This window comes from Sceloporus occidentalis, unplaced genomic scaffold (genome assembly GCF_023333645.1).
Source record: "Sceloporus occidentalis isolate IW3139 unplaced genomic scaffold, rSceOcc1.0.p SCAF_7, whole genome shotgun sequence".
In the NCBI taxonomy this organism is placed as follows: domain Eukaryota; kingdom Metazoa; phylum Chordata; class Lepidosauria; order Squamata; family Phrynosomatidae; genus Sceloporus; species Sceloporus occidentalis.
The window spans coordinates 25693712-25720889 of record NW_028316987.1 but is presented as its reverse complement, the minus strand read 5'-3'; the positions used below and the strand labels follow the sequence as shown (position 1 = coordinate 25720889).

At 41.2% G+C, this 27178-nt stretch overlaps 1 protein-coding gene and 1 long non-coding RNA gene across 4 annotated transcripts in view; one reads left to right on the top strand and one right to left on the bottom strand.

Moving 5' to 3' along the window:
* The window catches only part of LOC149309431 (uncharacterized), a 102384-nt gene that overhangs the window by 54265 nt on the left and 20941 nt on the right, over positions 1-27178 (top strand). The window lies entirely within an intron of this gene.
* The window catches only part of LOC149309432 (uncharacterized), a 44347-nt gene that overhangs the window by 12258 nt on the left and 4911 nt on the right, over positions 1-27178 (bottom strand). The window contains exons 3-4 of one of the 2 annotated variants that reach the window (XM_089532443.1): positions 12623-12798; positions 1015-1070 (exon numbers count right to left, since the gene is read on the bottom strand). In XM_089532443.1, the coding sequence (XP_089388569.1) occupies positions 1015-1070; positions 12623-12798 (232 nt within the window). Of the gene's footprint in view, positions 1-1014; positions 1071-12386; positions 12799-27178 lie in introns of those variants that run through there. The other variant, XR_016281903.1, reaches the window with a different exon arrangement.

Genomic DNA, 27178 nt, shown 5'->3' with positions numbered 1-27178 from the left:
TTTATTCATATTACATAAATTTTCCACAGGAGTACCTATGTCTTCTTGCAGTTCACTGAGCTTAGTCATCAAGTGACAATGGTTATAAATAGTGTGGATAAAGCTACTTGTTGTGGTATTCTAAAATCTAGTCAGGCCAACCAAAGAAGTCCAACTGTGGCTTTTGACATGTTTGTTTGGGCCAAAAGAACTGATCGTTTACATCAGTTCATGCTTTTTGTATAACTGTCTTCCCTTCCCTCCCCTGCCCCTGGAAAGTATATACCATATTTTCAATGGTGAAGTTCCCCAGTCAGTTTACAAATATTAAAATCATAGAATCATGGAAATGGAAAGACCATTCAGTCCAAATATTAAATAATATTTAAAGTACAGCATCATAAAATAACCACAACATGTCTACTCAGACGTAAAGCCCACATGCCTGCAACTCAAAAGTTTTAAAAGGCCGTGAGAAGAAAAAGATCTTTGCCTTGGCCAAAAAGATAATAGTATTGGTTCTAGACAAACCTCCTTAGAGAATAAATGCTAAAGGTGAGCCATCACAACTGTTATAAACAAACTCTCCTGTCTGTCAACTAATTGTTATTAGGGATTATATTTAAAATGTGTTATTTATAATGCCCTAAATCGAATAACTAGTTCCAAGTGGAACAGATCTACTGAATCAATGGGAACTTAGTAAGTCACCATTTATGTAAATTACATTAGTTGAACTCACAATTAGATTTAAGTCAGTATTTTTGTGCTATTTTATAGTATTAAATCACACAGAATTAAGCAAAATCCTGCCATCCTCCCCAAACCCCACTGTTTACAGGAACCTGGGCAAATGGATCAAGGAGAAGAAATCATAGTGAAATGTCATTAGCAAATGTTCTTACTTTGTTAATTTGAAACATTGTTAAACATTGTTAATTTTCACAAAATTATCATCTCAGTCAGTAGCAGTGTCTGGAGAAGGATTGTAGGAGGACAGAAATCACCAGAGAAGAAACTTGCTCAGAATGTTACCTTGGATCCAAGAGAGATTTTTCTTCCACAAAAGCCTGGTTCTTGCAGCCATCATGCTATTAAAAATAAAATGGGTACATATCACTTTCAAGACATCGATCACTGCACCTCTCTCAACTGAACAACTGGGGCTCTTGCCCCCATTGTGCTCTTTCCCTGACCTTTATATAAAAGGACAAAATCAAGGTTTGCTTTTTGGAATTTATATTTTTTGTAATATTTTCGATCCGTGGATGCTTGAATCCATGGATAAAACATCTGTAGATATGGAAAGCCGACCATATTTATAGTTCTGAGATGTTTAATATACATGAACATGGTTTTTGGCTAATACAGTGCGTCCGTGTCATAGCGGACGCACCATATGCAGCTTTCAGCATATGCTGAAAGCTGCGAGGGAGCCTGTGGGAGCGGTGGGGTGCAAGGGGCAGCGCATTCCATTAAGACTAATGGGGCATGCGCCTGTGGCGCACATGTGCCGCTGCACCATGCACGAGCCCCATTATTATTATTATTATTATTATTTTAAGTAAAAGTAAAAAAATTTATTCAGTCATTGACCAATACAAAAATTGACAATATAACAATTACACAGTACAGTTATTTTAAAAATTGTCTATACAATTTCAGATACAATTTCAGATCAATTGTAAACATTTCAGCTTTTGTCAGCAACCAGTTGGGGGCATAATTTACATACAATATAGCAAAATTTTGCCACCTTCTGAAGAACATTTGGTTTTCAGTTATCCATGAGATAACGTAAATAGAAAGTGTCAGTATGGAGAGGCGTGATCAGCTGATGGCGAATATCTTCATAAAATTGACAGTACAGAAGAACATGCTCTGTTGTTTCAACACCCCCATTATTTTCAATGGGGCTCGAGAATACACGTTTTTTTACGCGGGGGGGAGTCTGGCACACTGTAAAACATTACAACTGGGCATATATTTTGTCTGAAACATATTTGGCACAAAGTACTTTACTCATTTAATTCTACAAGGGTCAACTGTAACAAAAATTAACATTAAAAAAGTAAGATTTGCATAGAAAGGTGAAATTTTTAAAAATGAAAATCAGAAATAATAGAATACAAAGAAGGAAAAGACAGGTCAAAACCCACTCAAGCTCCCTTAATGGACAGTTCAAAGCAGCTAAATTTATTGATAGTCTTAATTGATCTTTTGTGGAGTGTCTCTGCTTGGCATCAGCTTCTCTTGCCTAGTGTGAGAGGTTGATAGATCCACATTATGACATTTTCAAACACTGCTTTATTAGTTGACACAAAGAGAGCACTGCAGGACAGGAATCTCTATTTAAATCTATTGTTGTTTGAAATCATTTCTGGGAGAGAGGTATTATGCTTTGCATTTTTGTGTTTGTGTTTTTATATCATGAGGGAAAATACTGATTAAACTCTCATGGTTAACTGAATAGGCAGGAGTTGTGGCCCAAGTCTCTCATGATACATCTCCATTTCATTGTGTCTATGTGTGCCTGCTCACATACACTTGTGTGAGAGCCTATGGGAGATCTCTGAAGACCCATTCAGAATCAGAGGAAATCACAGATACTCTTGTTTAATATGATTGGTGACCTTAAAGCTTAGAGATAGCATTCTTGTTTCTTTTGAAGTTGTAAACTATATATATTCGGCCCTCCACATTCGCAGGGGTTAAGGGCGCAAGACCCCTGTTACTGTCAAAAATTGTGAATAACTCCCCCCACCCCCACCCCACAAAAGCGAGTTAAAGGGAAGGGTAGGTGGGGAAAGAGGAGCAGTCACGTGTGCTCCTCTTCTTCCCCTGCCCTTCTGTCCCTTTAACTGGCTCTCCTCCCCTTTCCCAGGCAGATGTTTGCCTGCCTTGCCCAGACACTCATCTCCCTGAGAAAAGGGCTTGGAGGGAAATGGGCAAGGCAGGCAACCATCTGCCTGGGAAAGGGGTTTGGAGGGATGGATCCATCCCGTCTCCCAGCCCATTTACAGGATGATCAGTGTCTGAGCAGGGCAGCCAGCCATCTGCCTGGAAAAGGGGGTTGGAGGGATTGATCCATCCCCCATTCCCTTTCCTGGGCAGATCGGTGCCTCAGTAAGGCAGCAATCTGACCGGGAAAGGGGTGGGGTTGCCCTGTATACCTTCCTGGCTTCTCTCTCCTGGGCCTTCCCCCCCCCCCAGGAGAAAAGGAGATGAGCAGGAGTGCGCATGCACAGAGGCCTTGACTTCACGAATAATCAAAACCGTGAATGTTAAGTCCATGAATGCGGAGGGAGAAGCAGACATGCCTAGTCATTAATATATAACAAAGGCTTGCTCAAATCTCTGAAATTCTTTTGAGTCAAACAGAGATTTTGTTCAAATAAGTCGCACATTTATTTATTTGAAATAGATTTATTCATATTTTATCCATACTACCCATACTTTCAAGACTCATTTAGTTAGTTCAAGTTGTATCAGTTAGAGTCATTTGTATGAACCAAATAGTTTAGTCAGTGCTACCAAAAGTATTTCAAGTTCTGTTTCCAGAAAAAAAAATTCTAACATTGACAAATTCTTCTCTATTTGTGGTACTGGTATGTGGTAGAAGACCTGCCCCATTTTTATTGTTCTAAACCATGGTTGTGAATGGATTTACTGGTGCATTTATTAAATATGGGATAAACAAATAGTGTCTTGCACAACCAATTAAAAAATAGTACCAATGTAGTAAAAAATAATCTCACAATAAATAAGTAAAATGCAGCACAGTATACAAAGCCAATAGACAGAACACAATAAAATACAATACAAATGTAAAAGTTAAAGCAAATCACCAGGTACAGGAATTAAGCCACAGTGACTGCCGCAGTAACTGTAGTAATAGATCTAAAATAAGTAAGATGCTTTAAATTCCTAAATGCCTAGGAAAGCAAAAAAGAAAAGAGAGGAGAGGAGAGGAGAGGACTTCACCTGGTACTAAAAGGACAATAATGTGGATCCCAACTAGACCTACCTTGGGAGAGCAATGCAGAGCTGGGGAGCACAAGCAAATTAAAACAAAACCTTGTTTCTATAGTCACTTTCTGAACTTTAGCCTGAGGGGTGTTTCAGAAATGCATAACCAAACAAAGGCTAGGGCCCATGTGGAGGTCTAGCCATGGTGGGGCTGGAAGCAAAGGGGTAGGTTTTTTGTTTTGTTTTTTTGGTCATCATTACCCGTGAGCAGAGCCACCCAGTTGTAATAGGATCAAGGGCCTATTATGCTTCTTTAAATGCCCTTACATTAAGACACAGCTGGTGGGAGATATTCTGCAGGGCACTAAGGTCCCAGTTAGTGTACAGTTTTCTAAGTCAATATCAGCAATTTGAATTGAACATTTCTGAAGCAAATTACACTGTGAAATGACTAACCCAGGATCACCTGGTGGGATTTCCCATGTGTTGGGCTATGAGCTTGAGTCCCCTTCAGTGCCAGTGCAATGCTTTAATCAGACCACATTACCGCACTACCCTCTTATAGTGCTGCTATTCCACTTTAACTGCTCTGTCTGCCTCCTGTTGCATTCTGAGGCTTGTAGTTCAGTGAGGCCTAAGAGCTCTCTGGCTAAGAATTCTAAAATCCCCTCCTTAAACTTCAAATCCCATGATGTAACAGGAAGCAGCCAGAGCAGTTAAAGTGGGATAGCAGTACTATAAGACTGTAGTGCGATGATCTAGCAGCTGGTATGGTTTATCCCTGACACCACTGCAGAGGAAGTGATGTTAACACTCAGCCTTCCCAGGCAAACACCATGGCTTCAGGCTGCTCTTGAATCGCCTTGACACAAATGTGGGCCCAGGTCCCTCAACAGCTTAAAACATGATTTTCACACGCATCTCAAGGGAAGTCTCATGAGACGACATAGCCCATGCGACTTCATATGCGATTTGACTGGCCTATATTTAGGCCTGTGTATGGTTCTAAAGGCTGATTGAATCATAGAATCGTAAAGTTGGAAGAGACTACATGGGCCATCCAGTCCAACCCCCTGCCATGCAGGAACTCTCAATCAAGTCATACCTGACAGATGGCCATCTAGCCTCTGTTTAAAGACTTCCAAGGAAGGAGACTCCACCACACACCGAGGGAGTGTGTTCTACTGTCAAACAGCCCTTACTGCCAGGAAGTTCCTCCTAATGTTGAAGTGGAATCTTTTTTCCTGTAGCTTGCATCCATTGCTCTGGGTCCTAGTCTCCGGAACTGCAGAAAACAAGCTTGCTCCTTCTTCAATATGACATCCCTTCAAATATTTAAATAGGGCTATCGTATCACCTCTTAACCTTCTCTTCTCCAGGCTAAACTTCCTTAGCTCCCTAAGTTGTTCCTCACAGGACATGGTTTCCAGACCCTTCACCATTTTAGTTGCCCTCCTTTAATAGTTCCCCTTCTCTTTCTTGTGCACAAGTACTTTAACTGAAGGCCCTCACACCATCCCCCTTTTCTCCTCACACCCCTGCTGCCCCCCTTTCCCCTCACCACCCTCTGGATCTTTCCACCACCCCCAGGGGAGTGTACCACCTACTTTGGGAATCACTAGTCTAGTCTGTCAAACTGTACAGCTACAAATAGAGCTGAGAAGATTGCCACTCCCCAACAAACCAGTACTAAAGGAAATGGAGCAAAGCCCATTACAAAAGATAGCAAACCTTCAGTAGAGACAGATATTTAAGATCATCACCCATTTGGTTCATTTATAAAAATTAGTTTCATTTTCACTTCAATGTTTTAACAGCAAATGCTGTTTTTTAATATTTCAGTGATCTTTTTGTTCCTTTCTGGCTCTCATACTTTTGTTGTTGGTGGTTTGGCTTGCTGCTTTCTATAAAGAAGCCTTGTACAGTGTAATGTTCTTTCTCCTGTAATGCTGTTTAATGTAGCAACACAAACCTGGCAAGTGACCTGAATTTCACAGATCAAACTGCAATCACGTAGGAGACTTGGGGACCTGCAAACAAGAATGTTTTGCCTTGGTCTTGCTTTTCTATTCCCTGTCCACAATCCTAGTGCTCCCCCATCTGACCTTTCAAGCAATTTCCACTGCTTATTCTTAGGAAGTTGTCTAGGTGTACCGCTTGCTGACAATTCCTGTGAGCATATTGCATATGCACCACCTGATTAGCTGCCTTTCTTTTCTGTACCTACAAAAAGTTAGTGTATGAAGAATCTAAACTGGGCCTGCACTACTGTGATGACCCATCAAGCTGCAAACAGCCTACCAGCTGTATGTTGTGGCCTCCCAGGCACTTGACAGCCTCACTGTTTTTACACGCCGAAATGATTTCCCTTATCAAACCTCTGACTGGGCCATCATAAATGGCTAATGAGCTACCTTGTATCTGGTGGGTCACAAATTGTTCAGGCTAAATCTAAAATCTCTATATGTGCAGCAAATTGGTCTTCTCCTATAGGTAGCTCACTTAAGCCCGAAACAGATGTGCCAAAAGTGCCGCCTTTGGGCCTATCTGTGAGTGTGGTGTTCAGATGACACACACACCCTGGATTGTGGCTGCCTAAGGTGTCTCAAAACCAGCAGCAAAAGAAGCGCTCCTTGCTGGCAGTCTGTTGTGGACTGCAGCAGTTGCTGGCCTTGGAACAACATTGTCTGGTTGCTGTGTTCCCACACCACTCAGGGTGTACTCATGGTTGGAGTGGCCAGAGGCCACTCCAAGCCATCCCTCTGCTTGGAGCCTTGGATAATTCTGCATTGCATGCCTATCTTCATAACTACAATTTTTAGGGGTTTGATAAGGTTGGAACTTGCAGCCAAAAAAATACAAATAGGTAAATTCATACTCTCCTATCCAGGGGGAAAAATTCTCTCCTTTTTTAAAAAATAAATAAAACAAGCTGCTTTGGAGTAAGCCCTGTTCTATTAAATCAGCACAACAGTGCTCTACCATAGATCTTTGTAGATCATGCCTTTAGAGATCATGCCTGTAGAGCAGGGAGGCAGAGACCATGCAGTGATTCACTGTCCAGACATACGTTTTGCATAAGCTCAGAGATACTCAAATTATTTTTGATTAAGAATTCTCTTTCTTTGATTCATTGTCTGATCACTGTAGACAGCCACTTTTTGTTGTATTTACAGTGAATCAATATCTTTCCCTGCTGCTTTAAAAGGGGAGAAAATAATGTGGTCCTCCAGGTATACTTGGACTACAGTTCCCAGCAGCCCTAGACACCATAGCCAAAGGTGATGAATGATGACAGATGCAGTTCACCAACATATGGAGGGCTGCATTATTTCCATCTCTGTGTTAATACCACTACTTATTAACCTTTAATAAACAGGGCATTTGCATATGTTGATGAGGGTTGAAGGTTTAAAAAATGAAATACAGTTCAATGAAAAAACTTATCTGAACAAATGGTAAGGTGTACTTTAGGACAACCTTTCCAAATCTGAGAATTTTGAGATATGTTGAAGGACCTTATCTAACCCATTTCCCCCCTGTTATTAGCACAGGAAGGGGCTGCTCGGGGCCGCACAAGTCTGAGAGAAAACACATTTTACTGCACCTCTAAGTGTCCTCAAAATGGCCCCATTCCATCACCTGGCGCCAAGCCGTTCCCATTCAGGTCTGAGGCACATCCTCCTTGGTCCAGAGAACATTGCTGTAGCACTAAAACCTTCCTCCACGTTTGAGCAATTAAAAGAACAACAAGCCCACAGTTCCTTTGTGCAAGCCTGATATCAATCACTCTCTACAATTACCACAAAAGGAAAATCTTCATACACTGTTCATGATCGACTTCTCTACTATCACTATTACCTTTACATTTTAGCAGGCTCCATATGTGCTAACATTCTGTACAGTGCCACAATAGTTGGCCCACAGGGAATTTTGGACTATTACTTGATAGTCAGGAATTCTTCTGGCTCTGAGTGCATGCAGACATTAACCACTATGTTCAGGCCTGTTGAATCTACCATAGAGCAAAGATCCATCTGGCAAGCCAGCAGGATTACTGCAGCTCCTACCAACTCCTTCATGGCCATGGAAAACAGTATTCCTGGATTTCATTACTGACCTTCCACCTTCAAAGGGCTGTACCACCATATTAGTGGTAGTAGACATTTTCTCAAAGACGGTTAATTTCATACCATGTATAGAAATGTCTTCTGCAAAGGACACCATATGCTTTCAAAGTAAATTTGTATTAATTAAAATGCATATAACTATTTTTTTAAAAATAACATACAACAACACATAGTACCAATTATACATACATATATATTGAATTTTTTACTTATCATGACTTGCCTTTCTTTCATTTTTGTTCCCTAATTTCATTTATACTATCCCTTATTCATTTCCTCTCTTTTCCATATATTCATTTATTCTTCACTCAGTCTTTTCCTTATCCCTCTAAACTTCACTAAACACTTTTAATTCCTCTCCACTGATATCCACACTTTCTAACTTTCCTAAACTCTTCTTCGCTCCTTTTCTTTACCCTTCCTTTAACCTATCCATTTTCCCATTCCACATTTCTCATTCCTTTTTACAACCATCTTCTTCTCTTCTCCTTTCGCTCATACTTTCTTCACACTTACTTTATCCTCTCTTCCTTTCCCTTCTTTTCCCTCTATTGTATCCTCTTCATCTTCTCTAGTCTTCTTACCCACTCCTTAACTTTCTCTTCCTCACACTCCCCTATACCCACGTTTCACTTTCCTTACCTTCTAATGCCTACTCTTTATCATACTTCTCCTCACCGTCTCACATACCCTCTTCACATTCTCTTCAACCTTCTTACACCTACACCAATCTTCAATTCTTAATCCATTCATTCCAACTTCCTTCCTGCTAACAAATGCCTGTTTTTGACATCATTTGAGTTTCTTTTTTCCTTCTTTTCTTTCTCATTTTTTAAATCTTATAAATATAACTCCATCTACTAATTGCTTAATAAGGAAAACAAAAGCAAACAAAAACAAAATATCTTCATATTACCTATACCTACAATTATCTAAAGATGCATTTTATCATCATCCTTAGCAGAGTTCCTCTTATATTGAATCTACTAAATCCTTAATAAAGAAAGCAAAAGCAAACAACAACAAAATATTTTCCTATTACTTATACCTATAATTACCTGAAGATACATTTTATCATCATCCTTAAGTGAATTCCTCTCATATTGATTTATTGCCTTTCACAAATTAAAAGAGTGATCTGGCTGCAACATCTGTCATCCCATTGATTGTAGGGGTTGATTTAGCTGATCTGGCTGGCTAGGTGGGTGTTCCCTTCCTCTCTCACCGCTCCATATGCATCCCTCCTGAAGCTGCATGCTCTGTGGAAGGGGATGACCAGCCCAAATAGAAGGTGTGTACCATTTTTGGTCAAGGGTATATGATAGCTGCACTCCCCTGCTAGAACCTCGAAACAAGCTAAAGGACACCACATGCTAAGGACACAGTTGGATGAGCATTTTGGGAATGGTGGGACTTCAACATATCTCAAAACTTTCAGGTTTGGAAAGGTTGTCCTAAAGGATGGATCTGCTTCTCCAGAAAAATTTCTGATTATCTGATCTACCTGAGAGCCTTGTTTTAGATGGAGGCTCCCAATTCACAGCCCAGTTCTGGCATACCCTGTTCCATTTTCTGGATGTCAAGCTCACCTATCCAGCATACAAATGGGAAAACATAACATACTAATGTCATCTCGGAACAATATCTCCAGTGCTATGTGAATTACCAGCAGGATAATGAGGCAGAATTACATCTCCTCGCTTATAACACTCTTCTACCTCATAGACCATTTTTCTGTGTAAATTATGGTTATCATCCTACTGGCTTGATGCCTCCTTCAGTGCCTGTAACAGACCAGTTCCTGCAGGAACTCCAAACAATTCATACCCTCCTCTTTGATGGGGTCAAAGAGTACTACAAATGATTTGCAGGTGATATATGACAACCTGGAAACCTGCCCACTTAATATTGGGGCAATGTCTGTCTGTCCATTAAACATCTTGCCTTGTGCTGGCCAAGCCAAAACTTGGATGCTCATTTCATAGGTCCATTTCCCATCATTGCCAGATCAGCTTTTCATTCCAGCTTCTTCCATTTCTGTGCATTCATCCTGTATTCTATTAGTCCCTTCTGCTCTAGTTGCTTCTACACACCCTTTACATGACCCCAGTGGTTCACCCATTCCTAATAATGGTTGGTGGTGGGAAAGAATATGAGGTGGCTGAGATCTTGGGTACTCATCATTGTTAAGATCACTTGCAATATCTGGTGGATTAGACTGGATATGGGTCGGACAAGTATTCTTAGGAAAATGCTTCAGAAATACATGCTCCAGATTCAGTGTGTCAATTCCACCAACACTATCCAAGGAACCCAGGATTCCTCTGCTCTTTAGATGGAGGGGAGTGATGTCATGTCCTCCTTTGAGTGTTTGCCTTTATTAGAAGACTCTGAGTTCTGGAGTTTGGCAATATAGCTTGATGACCAGGTTAAAAAATAAGAGTGTTTTACATGGGTGTGGAGGAAGAAACATAATAAAATGAGCTTGGACATCTGTGAGGCTAAACCTCCCCAGTGCAAGAGAGTCTTTTGGGAAAGTTTGCTAGGTCGAGAGGTGAGGTTCAGTTGGGGAAAGGTTGATTGCTTTGTTAGGAGCCTAATGGAAGCTTAACTGTGTGACCAGTAGTGTCTATTGTTCCGTTGTAATTTGGTGATCCTTTGTTGGGTCAAGGCTGATTGTTTGTGTGAGCTGAGTGGAGGTGTGCTTGTGTGCTTATTAGCACTCTATTGAGTGTAGCTCCTGGTCCTTTCCTGAGTACCTGGTTCCAGAGAGGTGTGGCTTTTGCTTACAAGAAGTGAGTCAGCAGTGTCACCAATTTCCGGGGAATTCCCCAGAAATTTAATCACTTTCCATTTAATTTCTGTGTTTGCAAAATTCTGGGGGAATTTCCTTGGAATTCAACCTTCTCGCCCAAACAGTGGCCATTCTCTCTACCTGCTGCCAACAGAAAATGATCAGGAAGTCTGGATGAAAGAACTACTTTCCCCATCCTGGAAGTCCTGCCCCCCTTTAGGCCTTCCCATAATGCTTTGCGGCATCCCATCCTGGAAGTCCCACCCCCTTCCAGGTAATTTGGGGGAATTCCGGGGAACCAATCCAGGTAATTCTTCGAGGCTTGTTGGCAACACTGTGAGTCAGAGACTTGCCTGGGAGAGAAACTAGCAGCCAGAAGATTTCCTATATAGCTGCACTCTCAGGCTCTAGAGCTTGGTGACAGAACTTGGCGAACAGGCTTGGAAAACGCATGTGTTATGTAGGTGTTTAGTTGGGAGAGTTTGAGGGGGAAGCCTGGAGTCCTGTTCCAGTGCCTACTGAACACTACTGAATGTGGACAGTGAGGCAGCTGCTGCAGTCACTTGCAACAGCTGTGATATGTTTGTGTTCTTGCCAATGGATGTCGGTAACTTCACCTGCACCAAGTGCAAGTTGGTAGCCCTGTTGGAAGAGAAGTTTCAAGAAGTGGAGGTCTGGGTATGTACACTTCAGCATATTAGGGAGCAACAGATTTTCCAGGACAGAGTGGAATAGACTGTCCTGAATGGGGAACACACAAGTTTCTGGGAAAGAGGTCAGTTCCCGGAGTTAGACAACTGGAGGAATGTGACACATAGAAGTAGGAAAACCAGGGATGGTTCTGTGAGAATGCAACTAAAGAAACAATTTAATGCTTTTTCCCTTATCAAGGATGATGAGGGAAAGCAGCAGGAGCAGTCATCAGGGAAAGTGCAGAGGGCCTTGCTAGTATCAGCACAGGGAATAAGTGCTGCTAAGCCTCTGAGGAGCTGTGTACTGTCACGGGAGACTCCTTGCTGTGGGGTACAGAAGCCGCGGTTTGTGAGGCTAAGAAGATGTCTTGGGAGGTGTGGAGTCTCCCTGGGGCAAAAATCCATGATGTGACAGTGAGTCTGACATTACTTGTCAAGCCTACTGACCTACCGATAAATTTACCAGCTTGGTATGGAATACTGTGGATGTAGCTTATTTTGATTTCAGTAAGGCCTTTGACAAAGTCCCTCAGGATATTCTTGCAGACATGTTAATGAAATGTGGGCTAGACAATGCTACTGTTAGGTGGATTTGTAATTGGTTGATCAGCCGAATCCAAAGAGTGTTCACCAATGGCTCCTCTTCCTTCTGGAGGGAAGTGACTGGTGGGGTGCCACAGGGTTCTGTCCTGGACCCCGTGTTATTCAACATCTTTATCAATGACTTGCATGTTAGACTAGAGGGCATACTTAAGAAATTTTCAGATAACTCCAGAGGATAGGATAAAATTTCAAAATGACTTTAATAGAAATTGTGCCAATTAATGTCAACAGAGAGAAATGTAAGCTACTGAACTCAGGCAGAAAAAATTAAATGCACAGATATGGGATGGGGGACACCTGGCTTAACAATAGTACATGAGAAAGGGATGTAGGAATTCTACTAGACCACAAGTTGAACATCAGTCAGCAGTTTGATGCAGCAGCTAAAAAAGCCAGTGCAATTTTAGGCTGCATCAATAGAACTATTGTGTCTAGATTGAGAGAAGTAATAATACCACTCTATTTTGCTTTGGTCAGGCCTCGCCTGGAATATTGAAGTCAGGTCTGGACACCACAGTTCAAAAAGGATGTTGTGAAGCTGAAGCGTGTCTAGAGGAGGATGACCAAAATGGTGAAAGGTCTGGAAACCATGTCCGAAGAGCAGTGACTTAGAGAACTGGATATGTTTTGCCTAGAGAAGAAAAGGTTAAGAGGTGATATGATAGCCCTGATTAAATAGCTTTTTTTTGTTTATTTATATTCTAAATTGATACAAGAATACAAAAATCTAAACATCAACATATAACAATGGTACCAGGACTTTTTAACTATCAAAACAAAACAGTCTTATCTTCAGGATTTCAGGATTTACCCCCAGAGTTCAGCTATTTCTCCCAATTTTTCTTGTGTTGTTGAATGTATCCATCATTGACAGTGTGTCCATCGTTGCAAGTTCTTGAACCTTAATAAACCATTTCTCCAATGTAGGACCTTCCTTACATTTCCGGTGATGTGCGTACACTATTCGTGCCGCAGTTATCAAATAGTTAGTTTTTTCCTCATTCAAATTTGAACTTATGTATTCTGTTATATTAAGTAATCATAATTCTGGGATAAATGGTAACTTGAAATCCAGTTTATTTTCTATTACTCTAGCAATTTTTCTCCAAAATTTTTTTGCATTTTGCATTTCCACCATATGTGGAACATTATGCCTATCTTTCTTTTCTTTTTTTTACATTTCCAGCATTTGTTCTCTTTTGATCTTGTAATTTTTGCTAGTTTGGCAGGAGTAAATTATCTGTAAAATATTTTAAGATAATTTTCTTTTAAATTAATACATTTTGAAAATTTATGTGTAAGGGTCCAGGATTTTTCCCAATATGCAAGTGGTATCTTTATTTTAAAATCTTGATCCAATTTATCATATTAGTTTTTATAACTTCTTCTTTCAGTTCTATGTCTAGCAGTACTTTATATAATTTTGATATCATCCCTTTTACACCCCCTGACATTTGGAATGTTGCGTTCCAAAATGGGGGCGTGCATGGGCACGCATGGAGCAGGATGGGGCTAGGAACGCATCTTACTGCACAAGGGAATGCTGCCGCTACCGCTGGGCATTCCAATCGCATCCAACATCCGTTGTAGAGGGCACAATATCTGAGAACGCTTTGGATCAGTTCTCAGAAATCGCACCCTCTTGAACGGATGTAGGATGCAGTTGGAACACCCAGCTGCAGCGACGTTCCCTTGTGCAGTAAGATGCACCATCTCGTTCCATGCGCACCCATACATGCCCCCATTTTGGAACACAACGGGCCTGTTTCAGGGCCTGTGTGATAAACTTCATTATCTTGTCCAATGTTTTTGCTTCTTTCTCTATTCCATATTGAGTCATATCTTTTTTAAAGTCTTCTGTTATTTGTATATATATAAACCATGAGATGTTTTTCCCCTCTTTCTGTAATTCTTGTATTAATTTTAGCCATATTTCTTCTTTCATATTGACTAAAATGTCCTTGTATTTCAGCCATATCCCTTTAGTTAAATTCTCCTTGCTATGTAAAGCTTCCTGAGATGAAAACCATCTAGGTAATTTGTTATAAAAATATCTTTTATACATGTTCCACACTCTATAAAGGGGCTTTCTGATATAATGATCCTTAAATTCTTTTTTCCCTTTAGCATCTTTGTAACATAGATACGTGTGCCATCCCTTGAATAAATTATAAGCTTCTAAATCTAATAGTCTTTTTTCTGATAAACTGACCCAATCTGTTTAAATATCTGAAGGGGTGTCAAATATTTGAGGATGGAGAAAATTTGTCTGCTGCACTTCCAGAGAACAGGACCCAGAGCAATAGGTTCAAAATACAAGTAAAAAGATTCCACCTCAACATTAGGAAGTACTTCCTGACGGTTAGAGCTGTTCAACAGTGGAACATGCTCCCTTGGAGAGTGGTGGAGTCTCCTTCCTTGGAGATTTTTAAGCAGAAGCTGAATGGCCATCTGTTGGGAGTGCTTTGATTATATATTCCTGCATGCCAGGGGGTTGGACTGGGTGGCCCTTGTGGTCTCTTCCAATTCTATGATTTGCATTATAAAGCCCAATTGATGAAGTGCCAGACAAATGCTGGACTGAAGCCAGGGACATTGTCAGGGAAGAATGCCAAAATATACTATATGCAGCCAAAAGGGAAGGGGGGAGCCTCACTGGATGAAAGATGAAACTCTTCAAGTAGTTAAGGACAGAAGAGAACCATAGCATCGTAGAATCGTAGAATCATAGAGTTGGAAGAAACCACAATGGCCATCCAGTCCAACCCCCTGCCATGCAGAAACCCACAATCAAAGCATCTTCGACAGATGTCCATCCAGCCTCTGCTGAAAGATCTCCAAAGAAGGAGATTCAACTATTCTCTGAGGGAGTGTGTTCCACTGTCAAACAGCTCTTACTGTCAGGAAGTTCCTCCTAATGCTGAGCTAGAATCTCTTTTCCTGTAGCTTGCATCCATTGTTCTGTGTTCTTGTCTCTGGAGAAGCAGAAAACAAGCTTGTTCCATTGTCCTGGGCCCAGTGTTATTCAACATCTTTATCAATGACCTGGATGACAGAATTGGGAGCATACTTATCAAATTTGCAGATGACACCAAATTAGGAGGAATAGCTAATACTCCAGAGGACAGGATCAACATTCAAAATGATCTGAATAGACTAGAAAGCTGGGCCAAAGCTAACAAAATGAAATTCAACACAGAGAAATGTAAGGTATTGCACTTAGGGCGGAAAAATAAAATGCACAAATATAGGATTGGGGACACCTGGCTGAATGAAACTACGTGTGAAAGGGATCTAGGAGTCCAAGTAGACCACAAGTTGAACATGAGTCAACAGTGTGATGCGGCAGCTAACAAGGCCAATGCAATTTTAGGCTGCATCAATAAAAGTATAGTGTCTAGATTAAGAGAAGTAATAGTGCCACTGTATTCTGCTTTGGTCAGGCCCCACCTGGAATATTGTGTCCAGTTCTGGGCGCCACAATTCAAAAAGGACATTGAGAAACTGGAGCGTGTCCAAAGGAGGGCGACAAAAATTGTGAAGGGTCTGGAAACCATGCCCTATGAGAAACGACTTAGGGAGCTGGGGATGTTTAGCCTGGAGAAAAGAAGGTTAAGAGGTGATATGATAGCCCTGTTTAAATATTTGAAGGGATGTCATATTGAGGAGGGAGCAAGCTTGTTTTCTTCTGCTCCAGAGAACAGAACCCGGAACAATGGATGCAAGCTACAGGAAAAGAGATTCCAGCTCAACATTAGGAGGGTGATAGAGTCTCCTTCCTTGGAGGACTTTAAACAGAGGCTGGATGGCCATCTGTCAGAGATGCTTTGATTTGGATTTCCTGCATGGCAGGGGTTTGGACTGGATGGCCCTAGTGGTCTCTTCCAACTCTACGATTCTATGATTCTATGATTCTAAGATGAACATACAATATTAGAAAGTAATGTGGAAGCTGCACTCAAAGCACTTGGGAGAAATAAATCACTAGAAACAGATAACATACCAAGAGATTGTTTCAAGCAACAGAGACAGAATCCATGCAAATTCTTACTACAATCTATCAACAAATATAAAAAAAGAATGGCCCACATTGTAAACATACTCCGTATATATTTCAGTCCCCAAGAAAGGTGACAATAGGGATTGCCGTAACCATTGTACCATTGCATTAATCCCTTCTGCAAGCAAAGTAATGCTCAAAATTCCATAACAAAGACTTTTAGCATATAGAGTGAGAAATGCAATTTGTCCAAGTTGGGTTCAGTAGTTAGAGGCACGAGGAATCATATTCCAAAAACAGGTTGGATAAGGCAGCACACCACAAAATTTCAGGAGAAAATCAGCTGGCGCTTTATAGACTTTAGCAAAGCCTTTGATTGTATGGATCAGGAAAATCTATGGATTGTTCTTAGAAGAAATACCCACAACATTTGATTTCCCTAATGTGTTACCTGTACTCAGGACAATAGGCAACGGTTTACACAGAATATGGAGAAGCAGAATTGTTTCTAATTGGCAAGGTAATCAAGCAAGCCTGCAATTTTATCACCCTTTTTAACTTGTTGGCTAAATGTATTGTACTCAAAGCTGGATTAGACTCTGGGGAAGGAGGTGTGAAAACTGGAGAAAGGAACATCAACAATTTATAATACGCAGGTGACATCACACTACTAGGAGAAATAGCAAAAATCTGGAAAAAGCAGTGGCATCACTACAGTTGGTGTCACCTGGTGTGTTAACTCTTGGTGCCACCCCTTCACTGACCTCCTTTACCACACCATACAAAATCCTTAGTAATGTTTTTTGTAGTAATGTTACACATAAATCATAATTCCCATATAACACTGAATGCATTGGTAATAGTTGTGACATAAACAACTAGCTCAAGTAAAATTATACTTTTAAATTACAATATTATATGCACAGCTTAAATGTATTTACATAGACATAGTTTCATGTGCTTGAAGTGAAAATTTGGTAAAATGTGGTGTATTTTTTAAAAAAAATAAAAATTAAATAAAAATTAAATAATATTTTTTTTAAAAAAATTGAAATGTTAATTTAAAAAACTGGGTTCTCTCCTTTCTCCTCCCCACTCACACCATCTCTTCAGAATTTTAATGAGACACAGGTGAATGCCACAGCCTTGGTGTCATGCCCTCTTAAGGTGTCACCTGGTGTGGTCCACACATCTGCACCTTCTAGAGACACCACTGGATCTGTCCACTGCCACCCCGCCCCCCGCCCCCCGCCGGGGGAGGCATACCACTCACAATGAAGACACAGGGAATAGTTCAAGATTTTCCGTACCTTGGTGCTGACATTTATGAAAATGGAAACTGCAGACAAGAAAACAGAAGATAACTAAGGCGGGATACAAACCGCCAGTTTGCGGCGCTTCCCCGCCGCCGCCGTTTGCTCCGCGCGGGAGCTGCAGCAGCCAAACCGCGCGGCTCCCGCGCGGAGCAAAAAAGAAGCTCCATTTTGGAGCTTCTTCTTGCGGCGCCTCTATGACATCGCGAGGCGCCTGGCGCAGACTCACGACGTCATAGGCGCCGCGACACGTCTGGACGCTATGCGTCCAGTACGTAAAGATGGCGGCGCCCATGTAGAAGGGGCGCCGCCATCTTGTACGTATAGGATACGTACTAGGGTTAGGGGGGTGCGGAAGCACCGCCCCTTCCTAACCCTAGTACGTATCCTATACGTACTATATGGCGGTTTGTATCCCGCCTAAGACTTGGAAGGGCAGCTATGAAGGAAATAGAGAAGAGCATAAAGTGTAAAGATGTATAACTGCATACTAAGGTCAAGATTGTTCATGCCATTGAATTTCCAGTTTCCTTGTATGGTTGTGAAAGTTGGAGAGTGAAGAAAAGTGAAAAGAAGAGAATCAACTCATTTCAAATGTGATGCTGGAGAAGAGTTCTGTGGTAAACTGGCTTAAAAAAATAAATGAGTCCTAGAGTAAATCAGGTCTGCGCTCACCCTGGAAGTTAGGATAGTTAAATCGAGACTGTCATGCTTTGGCCATATTGTGAGAAGACATGACTCACTAGAAAAGTCAATAATGCTTGGCAAGAGGAAAGAAGTAGGAAAAGAGGAAGACTGCATTGCAGATGGAGAGATATAATCAAGGAAGCCATAGTTGACAGTCTGCAAGACTTGAGCAGAACTGTTAATGATAGAGTGACCTGGGGGTCTCTGATTCATAGACTGCTTTAAGTCAAAGTTGGCATGAGGCATAACAGCAGTTAACATCACCACCACTGGACTTGAATACATAGCACAATAGATATGGAGCCCATACTGCATTGCATGGTACATTATGCACAAGAGAAGGCTGACATTATTTCTATTTTCCCATTCTACCAACTTTCTCAAAACCAGGTCATGGTCCAGAATTTAATTTATAGTTCTATCCAAAAATCCCTGAAAGAAAAGTAAAATGTTATAAATCCATATTATTCCATTTCCTTCTGGCCTGCTTCATGAATAAGGAATGTCTTACCTGAGTATAATGACCATATAAGAAAATGAATTTTGCTCCCATTATTCTGAAAGTGTATTGCCACGTAGCATGAGCAATTGTGTCCATTACAGTGAATATATGTGCACTCCTCATACATGAATCTGCTCATGCAATTTCCTACCATGTAAGAAGTAAACATGTATGAAAAGCCTTTGCTGTTGCTATTTCACATGCTTTCCTTTTGGTTTGATCTTACTTATAGAGGATTAATTGATGGCTTCCTCCCTATCTCCTTGTCCAGGTAAGACTGCTTAGTGAACCCCCTACATAATTTTCTAGGTACCCAGCCCTAGTTCCCTGGGATTTACCTATCCATCCTAGCCTTCTTTCCCTTAGGCAGGATCAGCATTGCCAGAAGGTGAATCTCTGGAACAGAGAAGCCTGGATTCCTTCAGAGACCTTGTTTATCTGTTTGTGTGTGTTGCTTCAGTGCATTCTGTTATTACTTTGCCAGACACAGCTTGGCACACGACTACTCAAGTGTCAGACTCCCATTTAAGACTTGCACATAAAGGTCTGATAGAACATAGTGATCTTAATGTTTCCATATGGCCGGTCACATATTTTGAACATCACTATGAAAAGAAGAGAATCAAAACAAAAGGGAGATAGGAACAAAATCAGAACCATGAATGCAACTATTCAATGATTAGTGTGCAAGGATGAAAAGCACTACTATAATAATCAATGCTGAGAAATAGAAGACAATAACAAATAAGGAAGAATGAGAGATTTCTTCCACAAGATAAGAGAACTCAAAGGGAAGTTCAAACCAAAGGCTGGGATACTCTATGATAAGAAGAGTAGCATACTACAAGACCAAGAAGAAATAAGAAAATGTTGGTTGCATTACACAGAAAAGCTTTATGAAAAAAATGAAAAAAATGAATGACACATGGAATGAAGAAGCATATGAAGAGGAATTTTAAATTATAGAAAGCAAGATGGAAGCTGAAATAAGAAAAACTGGGAAGAATAAATTACTAGGAACAGATGATATTCCAACTGAACTGATACAATCCACACAGACAGCATCAACCCCAATGTTAACTAAAATATGCCAACAAGTATGGAAAACAAAATAATGGCCAACAGACTGGAAATGTTCAGTATACATTCCCATCCACAAAAGATGAGATGAAAAAGACTGCAACAACTATAGGACTATGGCATTAATTTCCCACACAAGCAAAATTATGCTCAAAATTCTCCAAAATAGACTCCAATCAATATATGGAGAGAGAAATCCCAGAGGTGCAAGCAGGGTTCAAAAAAGTCAGAGGCAGTAGGTACCACACTGCCAACTTATGATGGCTAATGGTGCGCATTAAAGTATTCCAGAAGAAAATCAGCATATGACAATCTAAAATATGTGAATGACACATATTAACATTCAGAAAAGGGAAAATGACCTTAACAGATTAGACATTTGGGCCAAAAGTAACAAAATAAATTTCAACAGGAATAAATGTAAGGTACTATAAGCAGAAAAAATGAAAGGCCCAGTTGGGGGACACCTGGCTTGACAGCAGTACATGTGAAGGGATTTGGGGCCATAAGATGAATATGAGTCAACATGTGATGCAGCTGCTAAAAAAGCCAATATGACTCTAGGCTGCATCAATAGGAGTGCCTTGACGGTGCAGCGGTTAAAGGCCAGTACTGCAGCTAGTATTGCAGCCATGGGGTTGTGAGTTCAATCCCAGGGCTCCAGGTTGACTCAGCCTTGCATCCTTCCATAGGTTGCTAAAATAAGTGCCCAGCTGGTTGGGGACAATTAGCTTACATGTTGTAAACAGCTTAGAGATTACTTAGTATGTAGAGAGATCTTGTAGCACCTTTGAACTAACTGAAAGAAAGAAGTTGGTAGCATAATCTGTGGAAGTAGACTGAAGTCTACGAAAGCTTATACTATCAACTTCTTTCTTTCATTTAGGAGCTGATCGCACTCACTTTAGCCCCCGATCTGGGCACGGACAGGAGATGCACATGGCCGAGGGAAAACACCTTTTATTGCATGCTGTACTGTCCCCAAGGTGGCACCATGCCATCGCCCAGTGCCAAGCCATCCCCAGTCATGGCTCAGGTGCATGAATTTTGAAAGACGAAAGCTTTCCGGCAGAGCAAAATCACGTGGCTGAACCCTGATTGGGGATGGCTTGGTGCCAGGCGATGGCATGGGGCCGCCTTGGGGACACTATGGCATGCAATAAAATGTGTTTTCCCTTAGCCATGCGCATCCCTTGCCTGTGCCCAGATTGGGGGCAAAAGTGAGTGCTTCTTAGAACCTTATCACACCCATTCCCACCTCCCGTTATTTTACTTCAAAGTGTCCTCAAAATGGCCCCATTCCGTCACCTGGCGCCAAGTCTTCTGACTGAAGCAAAGGACGCACCACAGTCCTTGGTGCTGGGCAATGGAATGGGGGCATTTTGAGGACACTTTAAGGTGTGGTAAAATGGGTTTTTTCTCAGACTTGCGTGGCCCCGAGCAGCCCCTTATCGTGCCCATAACAGGGGGGAAATGGGTGTGATAAGGTCCTGCGTCTCAAAGGTGCTATAAGATCTCTCTACATACTGATTCTACAGACTAACATGGCTATATCTTTAAATTCTAGATATTACTTAGTTCGGGATGAAACAGTATAGATGCAGAAAACATGCTGATGTGGACAGTGTAGATCACTACATTATACAGAAAGAAACCTTTTGAGCAAAAGATTGTGCTTGGCATCCATGAAACATCATGGCAAAATACAATTGCAAGTGTATTCAGGCAGCTGGCTTTCAGAAGTTCTATTCTATGCAAAACATTTCTGTGTAAATATTACCTTCTAGACATCTCCTTATATAGGCCCTCATAATTTTTAAATATCAGATTACTAAAGAATTGTTTTGACTACCAGCCACTGTGACTGCATTAATACTATGGTTTAGTGAACATAAATTTTGTCATCTTGTTTTATATGAACAATAAGATTTATGAGGCTGGACAGACCATTAAGTCATTTTTCCCCTTTAATAATGTCTTTGATTCAGTGAATTCAAATTTATGCTTTATGTTATAGTGTGCTAACAGCTATTTGTGGAGGGGGGGGGGCTGGAAATTCAGCAATAAATTTGAATTTAATAAGTGATAATAGATCTCAGTCTGAAAGAGATTCAGAGCATCATTTTCTTTTCATCTTTCTTATCAAACAAAAGGAATCTGCAAGTGATCTATGTACTAAATTTTGCATGAAGAAGGAATTTGCTGTAATGGAATTGTAAATGAATTTATAACTGACTGGTGCCAAAAGTGCTAATGGCTGTTGTTTCCCCTAATTAGCATTGGGAAACTAGGTACCTCTACCAGAAAATATCCACAAGAAATCCATCATATTTGTATGCCAAATTTTCCTGCAGTGACTTCAAGGAATAATACTTGTAGCCCCTGTCCTCACCTTTTATTGTCACAGCAAAGTCAAATCACAGATACAGCTGTATTTCTGAGGTACTTTTTTGGCTTTGAATGCCTATACAACCTCATCCTGCACTCTGGTTTGTACTTGTCTTACTGGAATCTGCTAGAATTTAAAACATTCCTATATATAGATATTACTTCACTTTGGCCCCATTCCCACTGGCGGTTTTGCTCTGGAAGGAACTGGGCAGATTCGGGGGGGGGGGGGGGGGCTCCCGAATCTCTCTGTAAGCAAGTGCTCACTACAAATCAGGGGCATTTTAACCTGAATGCCCTCTTGGGGAAATCTGGGTTTAACATGAAGGCGCCTGCTGTCAATCAAGCGATTGTCATAGGTGATGTTTGCAGTACTCATTGGGGCATCGGAAGTATACTTTCCCCCCTCCTCTTTTTTTAAAGAGCCAGGCACAAAATGCACCAAAAAGCACACATTTTCTCAGATTTAAAAACTACTTGTGTGTGTGTGTGTGTGTGTGTGTGTGTTGTGGGCATTTGGGTCAGCGCAGGTTATGATCTGCCCTTGGCCCCATTTTCAACCCCAAAATGCAAGCTAATGCATCCTGTATCCCCAGCTCCTTGCCACCCCAGAATGCCTCTTACACATGTAATAATAATAATAATAATAATAATAATAATAATAATAGTAATAATAATAAATTCCTCACCTCGGAAATGCCAGAAAAGGATGTGATTATCCTACATTCTTTTTTGCTTTCAAAAGCAATTCAGGGCTATCCCTGAATTCCTTAGAGACAGTAGCAAAAGCATGTATCAATTAGCCAATTTGCCAAATTGACAAGAGCAATGTTGTAACATTCGGATTGTAGCATTCATTCGCAAAGGAAAAAAAGTCTTTCCCTTTGCAACATTTCCCCTTTGCTGGAAGCGAGCAAATGAAAGGGAAAGGAAACAAGCAGCTAGCCATGTTCTATCCATCTATATATCTGCCTCAAGCAAAAAACATGCGCATAGTTTGTCAAAATAATTTTAAAAATAAAAAAAGGGGGGGGGGAGGTGCCTGATGCGAGCTCTGTTCATGCCCTGCCTTTGACCTGAACTGAACTGACCCTTTTCCTCCTGCTTACATTCTCTTCAGAGGAGGTTTGCCATTGCCTTCCACTGAGGCTGAGAGAGAGTGACCTTTCAGTTCCAACTAAAGTAGACCCATGGAATCAATTGGGAATAAAAGGGAAATGCAGCGCAGGCATTCTGACTGTAGTATCCGCATATAACACAAATAATAATAATAATAATAATAATAATAATAATAATCCAAGAGCAAGAGGAAATGAAAGTAGCACAAGCAAGCACACAGACATGTCACCCAAAAAATCATGCGCATAGATTGTCAAAAAATTTTGCAGCCTGATTTTCCCACATCCCTCCTCCGGCTTGGCCTCGCAGCCCAATTTCCCTTGACAATCCTCCTCCTCCTCTTTCCTTGCGACCCTCCCCTCCCTCTGAGCTGCCCTGGCTCCTTCATCCTCTTCCTCCTGCTCCGTTATAGAATGCCCTCCATGGCTCCCTTCTTCCCGCAGCTCCTTCATCCTCTTCCTCCGTCACTTTCTCCAGTCCCCCCACCCTCCCTCTGACAGCCCTTTGCAGCCCCCGTCAGTCACCCTGATTTCCCCTTTTAGCCTCCTCTCACCCTTTGCCTCCTGTCAGATTCCCCTTTTGGCATCCAGGTTCTTTCCTCCTCCTCCTCCTCCTCCTCCTCCTCCTTCTCCGATGAGGGGAGGGAATGCCTTGCCCTCTACCCGCCCTCTGACCTTAATCCCTCCCTGAATTTGCCCCGATCATGATCAGGGGCAAGTTCATATTTCGCAGAACCCGTGTTTTTTCAGAAAAGACAAATTTTACCCCGAATCTGAATACTAAGGGACATTTGCTTGTGCATGCCTCAAAATGGATTGTGACCGAATCGGGCCCAATATGAACTTCACGTGGAAGAATTGATTTCTCCTCCGGGTTAAAAGGCAATCTGAATGGGCCCAACGTAAATCAAATTAAAAGAAAGATTTTTCAATGAAGCAGCATCTGGTTTGGCCCAAACCTGTGACAGTTGTTGTTGTTGTGTGTCTTCAAGTTGTTTTCAGCTTGTGATGACTGTACCTCCACCCTATCATGGGGTTTTCTTGGCAATATTTGTTCAGAGAGGTTGCCTTTGCCTTTCTCTGAGTTTCCATGGCTGGGTAGGGATTTGAACCTTGGGCTCCAGAGTCATAGTCAAATGCTCAAACCACTACACTATGCTGCAAATGACAATCTTCAACTGATTAAATTTTGTGGGCAGACAATAAGTACACAAGAAAGGCAGGGAGGAGAAGTCATAGTTGAACAATGAGTGCTGTCTCTGACTAGTGAATAATTTATTTTTCTAGTCCTTGTTGTTGTTGTGCCTTCAAGTCATAGCTGACATATGGTAACCATGAGGCAAACCTATCATGGGGTTTTCTTGGTAAGTGACTTCAGAGGGGGTTAGCCACTGCCATCCTCTGAGGCTGAGAGAGTGTGACTTGCCCAGGGTTGCCCAGTCGGTTTAGGTGGTTGATACAGGATTCAAACTCTGGTCATAGTCCAACACTCAAACCACTGCAAGCACCCTGGATTTTTTCTAATCTTAGATATTAGTGATTGTTATTTCTAAAATTACACAGTGATACACTTTGAACTATCACTTCTTTTCTTGGTTGTAATTAGTATGACATCTGCTGTTACACTGCAGTGTTGCTTTTCAGTTCTTCTGTCAGCTGCGATGGCATTGCTGTGATTCACTTCAATTTCATTTTACTGACTTCCTGATAGTTGAGAAAGGAAATGCTGGACAACATACACTAATGATTATCATCATTCTTTGCTTTAAGATATTTACTTTATAATGCATTCTTTCTGTAAAGTCTGGATGATGCATCCATGTATTGTTCAGAGATGACAGTAGACCCTTCATGAGTCAATGTAACATGTAGTCTCAGGGAATATTTGATTTCTGGATGAAACCAAGAATGTACCTTGGAGAAGCAGGTTGGAAGTTCATTGTGAACTATCTACATACACAGCCTTGCAAAAGTATTCACACAACCCCTTTGACTGTTCCATATTCTGTTGTGTTGCAACCTAGAACTGAAACAGCTTTACTTGGCATTCTTACCACTTGTACATAACAGTCTCAACATTGTGAAAATGCAAAAAAAATTTAAAGTGGCATAGAGGTAAATTTCATAGAATCATAGAATTGTAGAATTGGAAGAGACCATAAGGGCCATCCAGTCCAACCCCCTGCCATGCAGGAAATCTCAATCAAGGCATCCCCGACAGATGGCCATCAAGCTTCTGTTTAAAGACCTCCACTACACTCTGAGGGGAGTGTGTTCCACTAAATATTTAAACAGGGCTATCGTATCACCTCTTTTTTATTATTAAAATTTTTATTGAATATTAAAATAAAACATAACACATACATAAAAAGATTAAACAAACAGGTACAATCAAGGGATTTGTCACCGCTTACATCGTCTCATGCATAAGAGAAACACGTTATTTACACCAGCACACATTTTATATAATAATTTAAATCATTACACTATTTGGTCTAGTTAGTCAGGTTGACAATGAAATCTCACCTGCTTCTACTTTCTTTCCCCGCCTGGGATACTGTGTCCAGTTCTGGGCACCACAAATCAAAAAGGATGTTGAGAAACTGGAGCATGTCCAAAGGAGGGTTACTAAAATGGTGAAGGGCCTGGAAACCATGCCCTATGAGGAACGACTTAGGGAGCTGGGGATGTTTAGCCTGGAGAAGAGAAGGTTAAGAGGTGATATAATAGCCCTGTTCAAATATTTGAAGGGATGTCATATTGAGAAGGGAGCAAGCTTGTTTTCTGCTTCTCCAGAGAACACGACCCAGAACAATGTCTGCAAGCTACAGGAAAAGAGACTCCGCCTCAACATTAAGAGGAACTTCCTGACAGTAAGGGCTGTTTGACAGTGGAACACACTCCCTCAGAGTGTAGTGGAGTCTCCTTCTTAGAATTCTTTAAACAGAAGCTGGATGGCTGTCTGTCGGGGATGCTTTGATTTAGATTTCCTGCATGGCAGGGGGTTGGACTGGATGGCCCTTGTGGTCTCTTCCAGCTCTACGATTCTATGATTCAATATGACATCCCTTCAAATATTTAAACAGGACTATCCTATCACCTCTTAACCTTCTCTTCTCCAGGCTAACCATCCCCAGCTCCCTAAGTCGTCCCTCATAGGGCATGGTTTCCAGGCCCTTCACCATTTTAGTCCACCTCCTTTGGACACGCTCCAGTTTCTCAACATCCTTTTTAAATTGTGGTGTCCAGAATTGGACACAGTATTCCAGGTGGGGCCTGACCAAAGCAGAATAGAGTGGCACTATTACTTTCCTGATGCAGTTATCCTTGGGGGAGGGAAGAACTGTCTCCAATAAAGGCTAGTGGGAATTTTCTTTCCCTAAAACTATTTCCCACAGTGGATGTTGGAACAGGAGATTGTTAGCCCCAATAGTAGCTAGCAGCTTCAATACAAGCAAGTGGTGAATCTGCGCCAAGTTGTAATCTTATCTCTAACGGAGTTGCCCTGTGTGATTAAGCTTGTCCCTCAAAACGATTAAACATTTTGGATAGATTCTTTAAAGTTTTCTCTAAAACCCAGAGGAGATTAACTGTCCCAGAGACATGGAAGTCACTAGCTGCCACTAGGCACAGTAGCTCAGTGTAAAGTTTCACCTTCCCACATATTAAAATCATATTCAATGGGGGGGGGGGATAGTACATAGTTACATATTTATAAATCCAATTGCATGGTACACATTTAATGCAATGTGCCAGTGTGCTCTCTGAGTATACAACCATTGAGTTGGTTCAAAATATTGGTGACTCAGAGGAATACACACATTGGATTTGAACTAATTGGGACAGGGGAAATAGTCCTGAAGTGAGATACTAGCACTTTTTGAAGTATAGGAGCTCATTGCAAAAGCGCAAAAAACAGAATT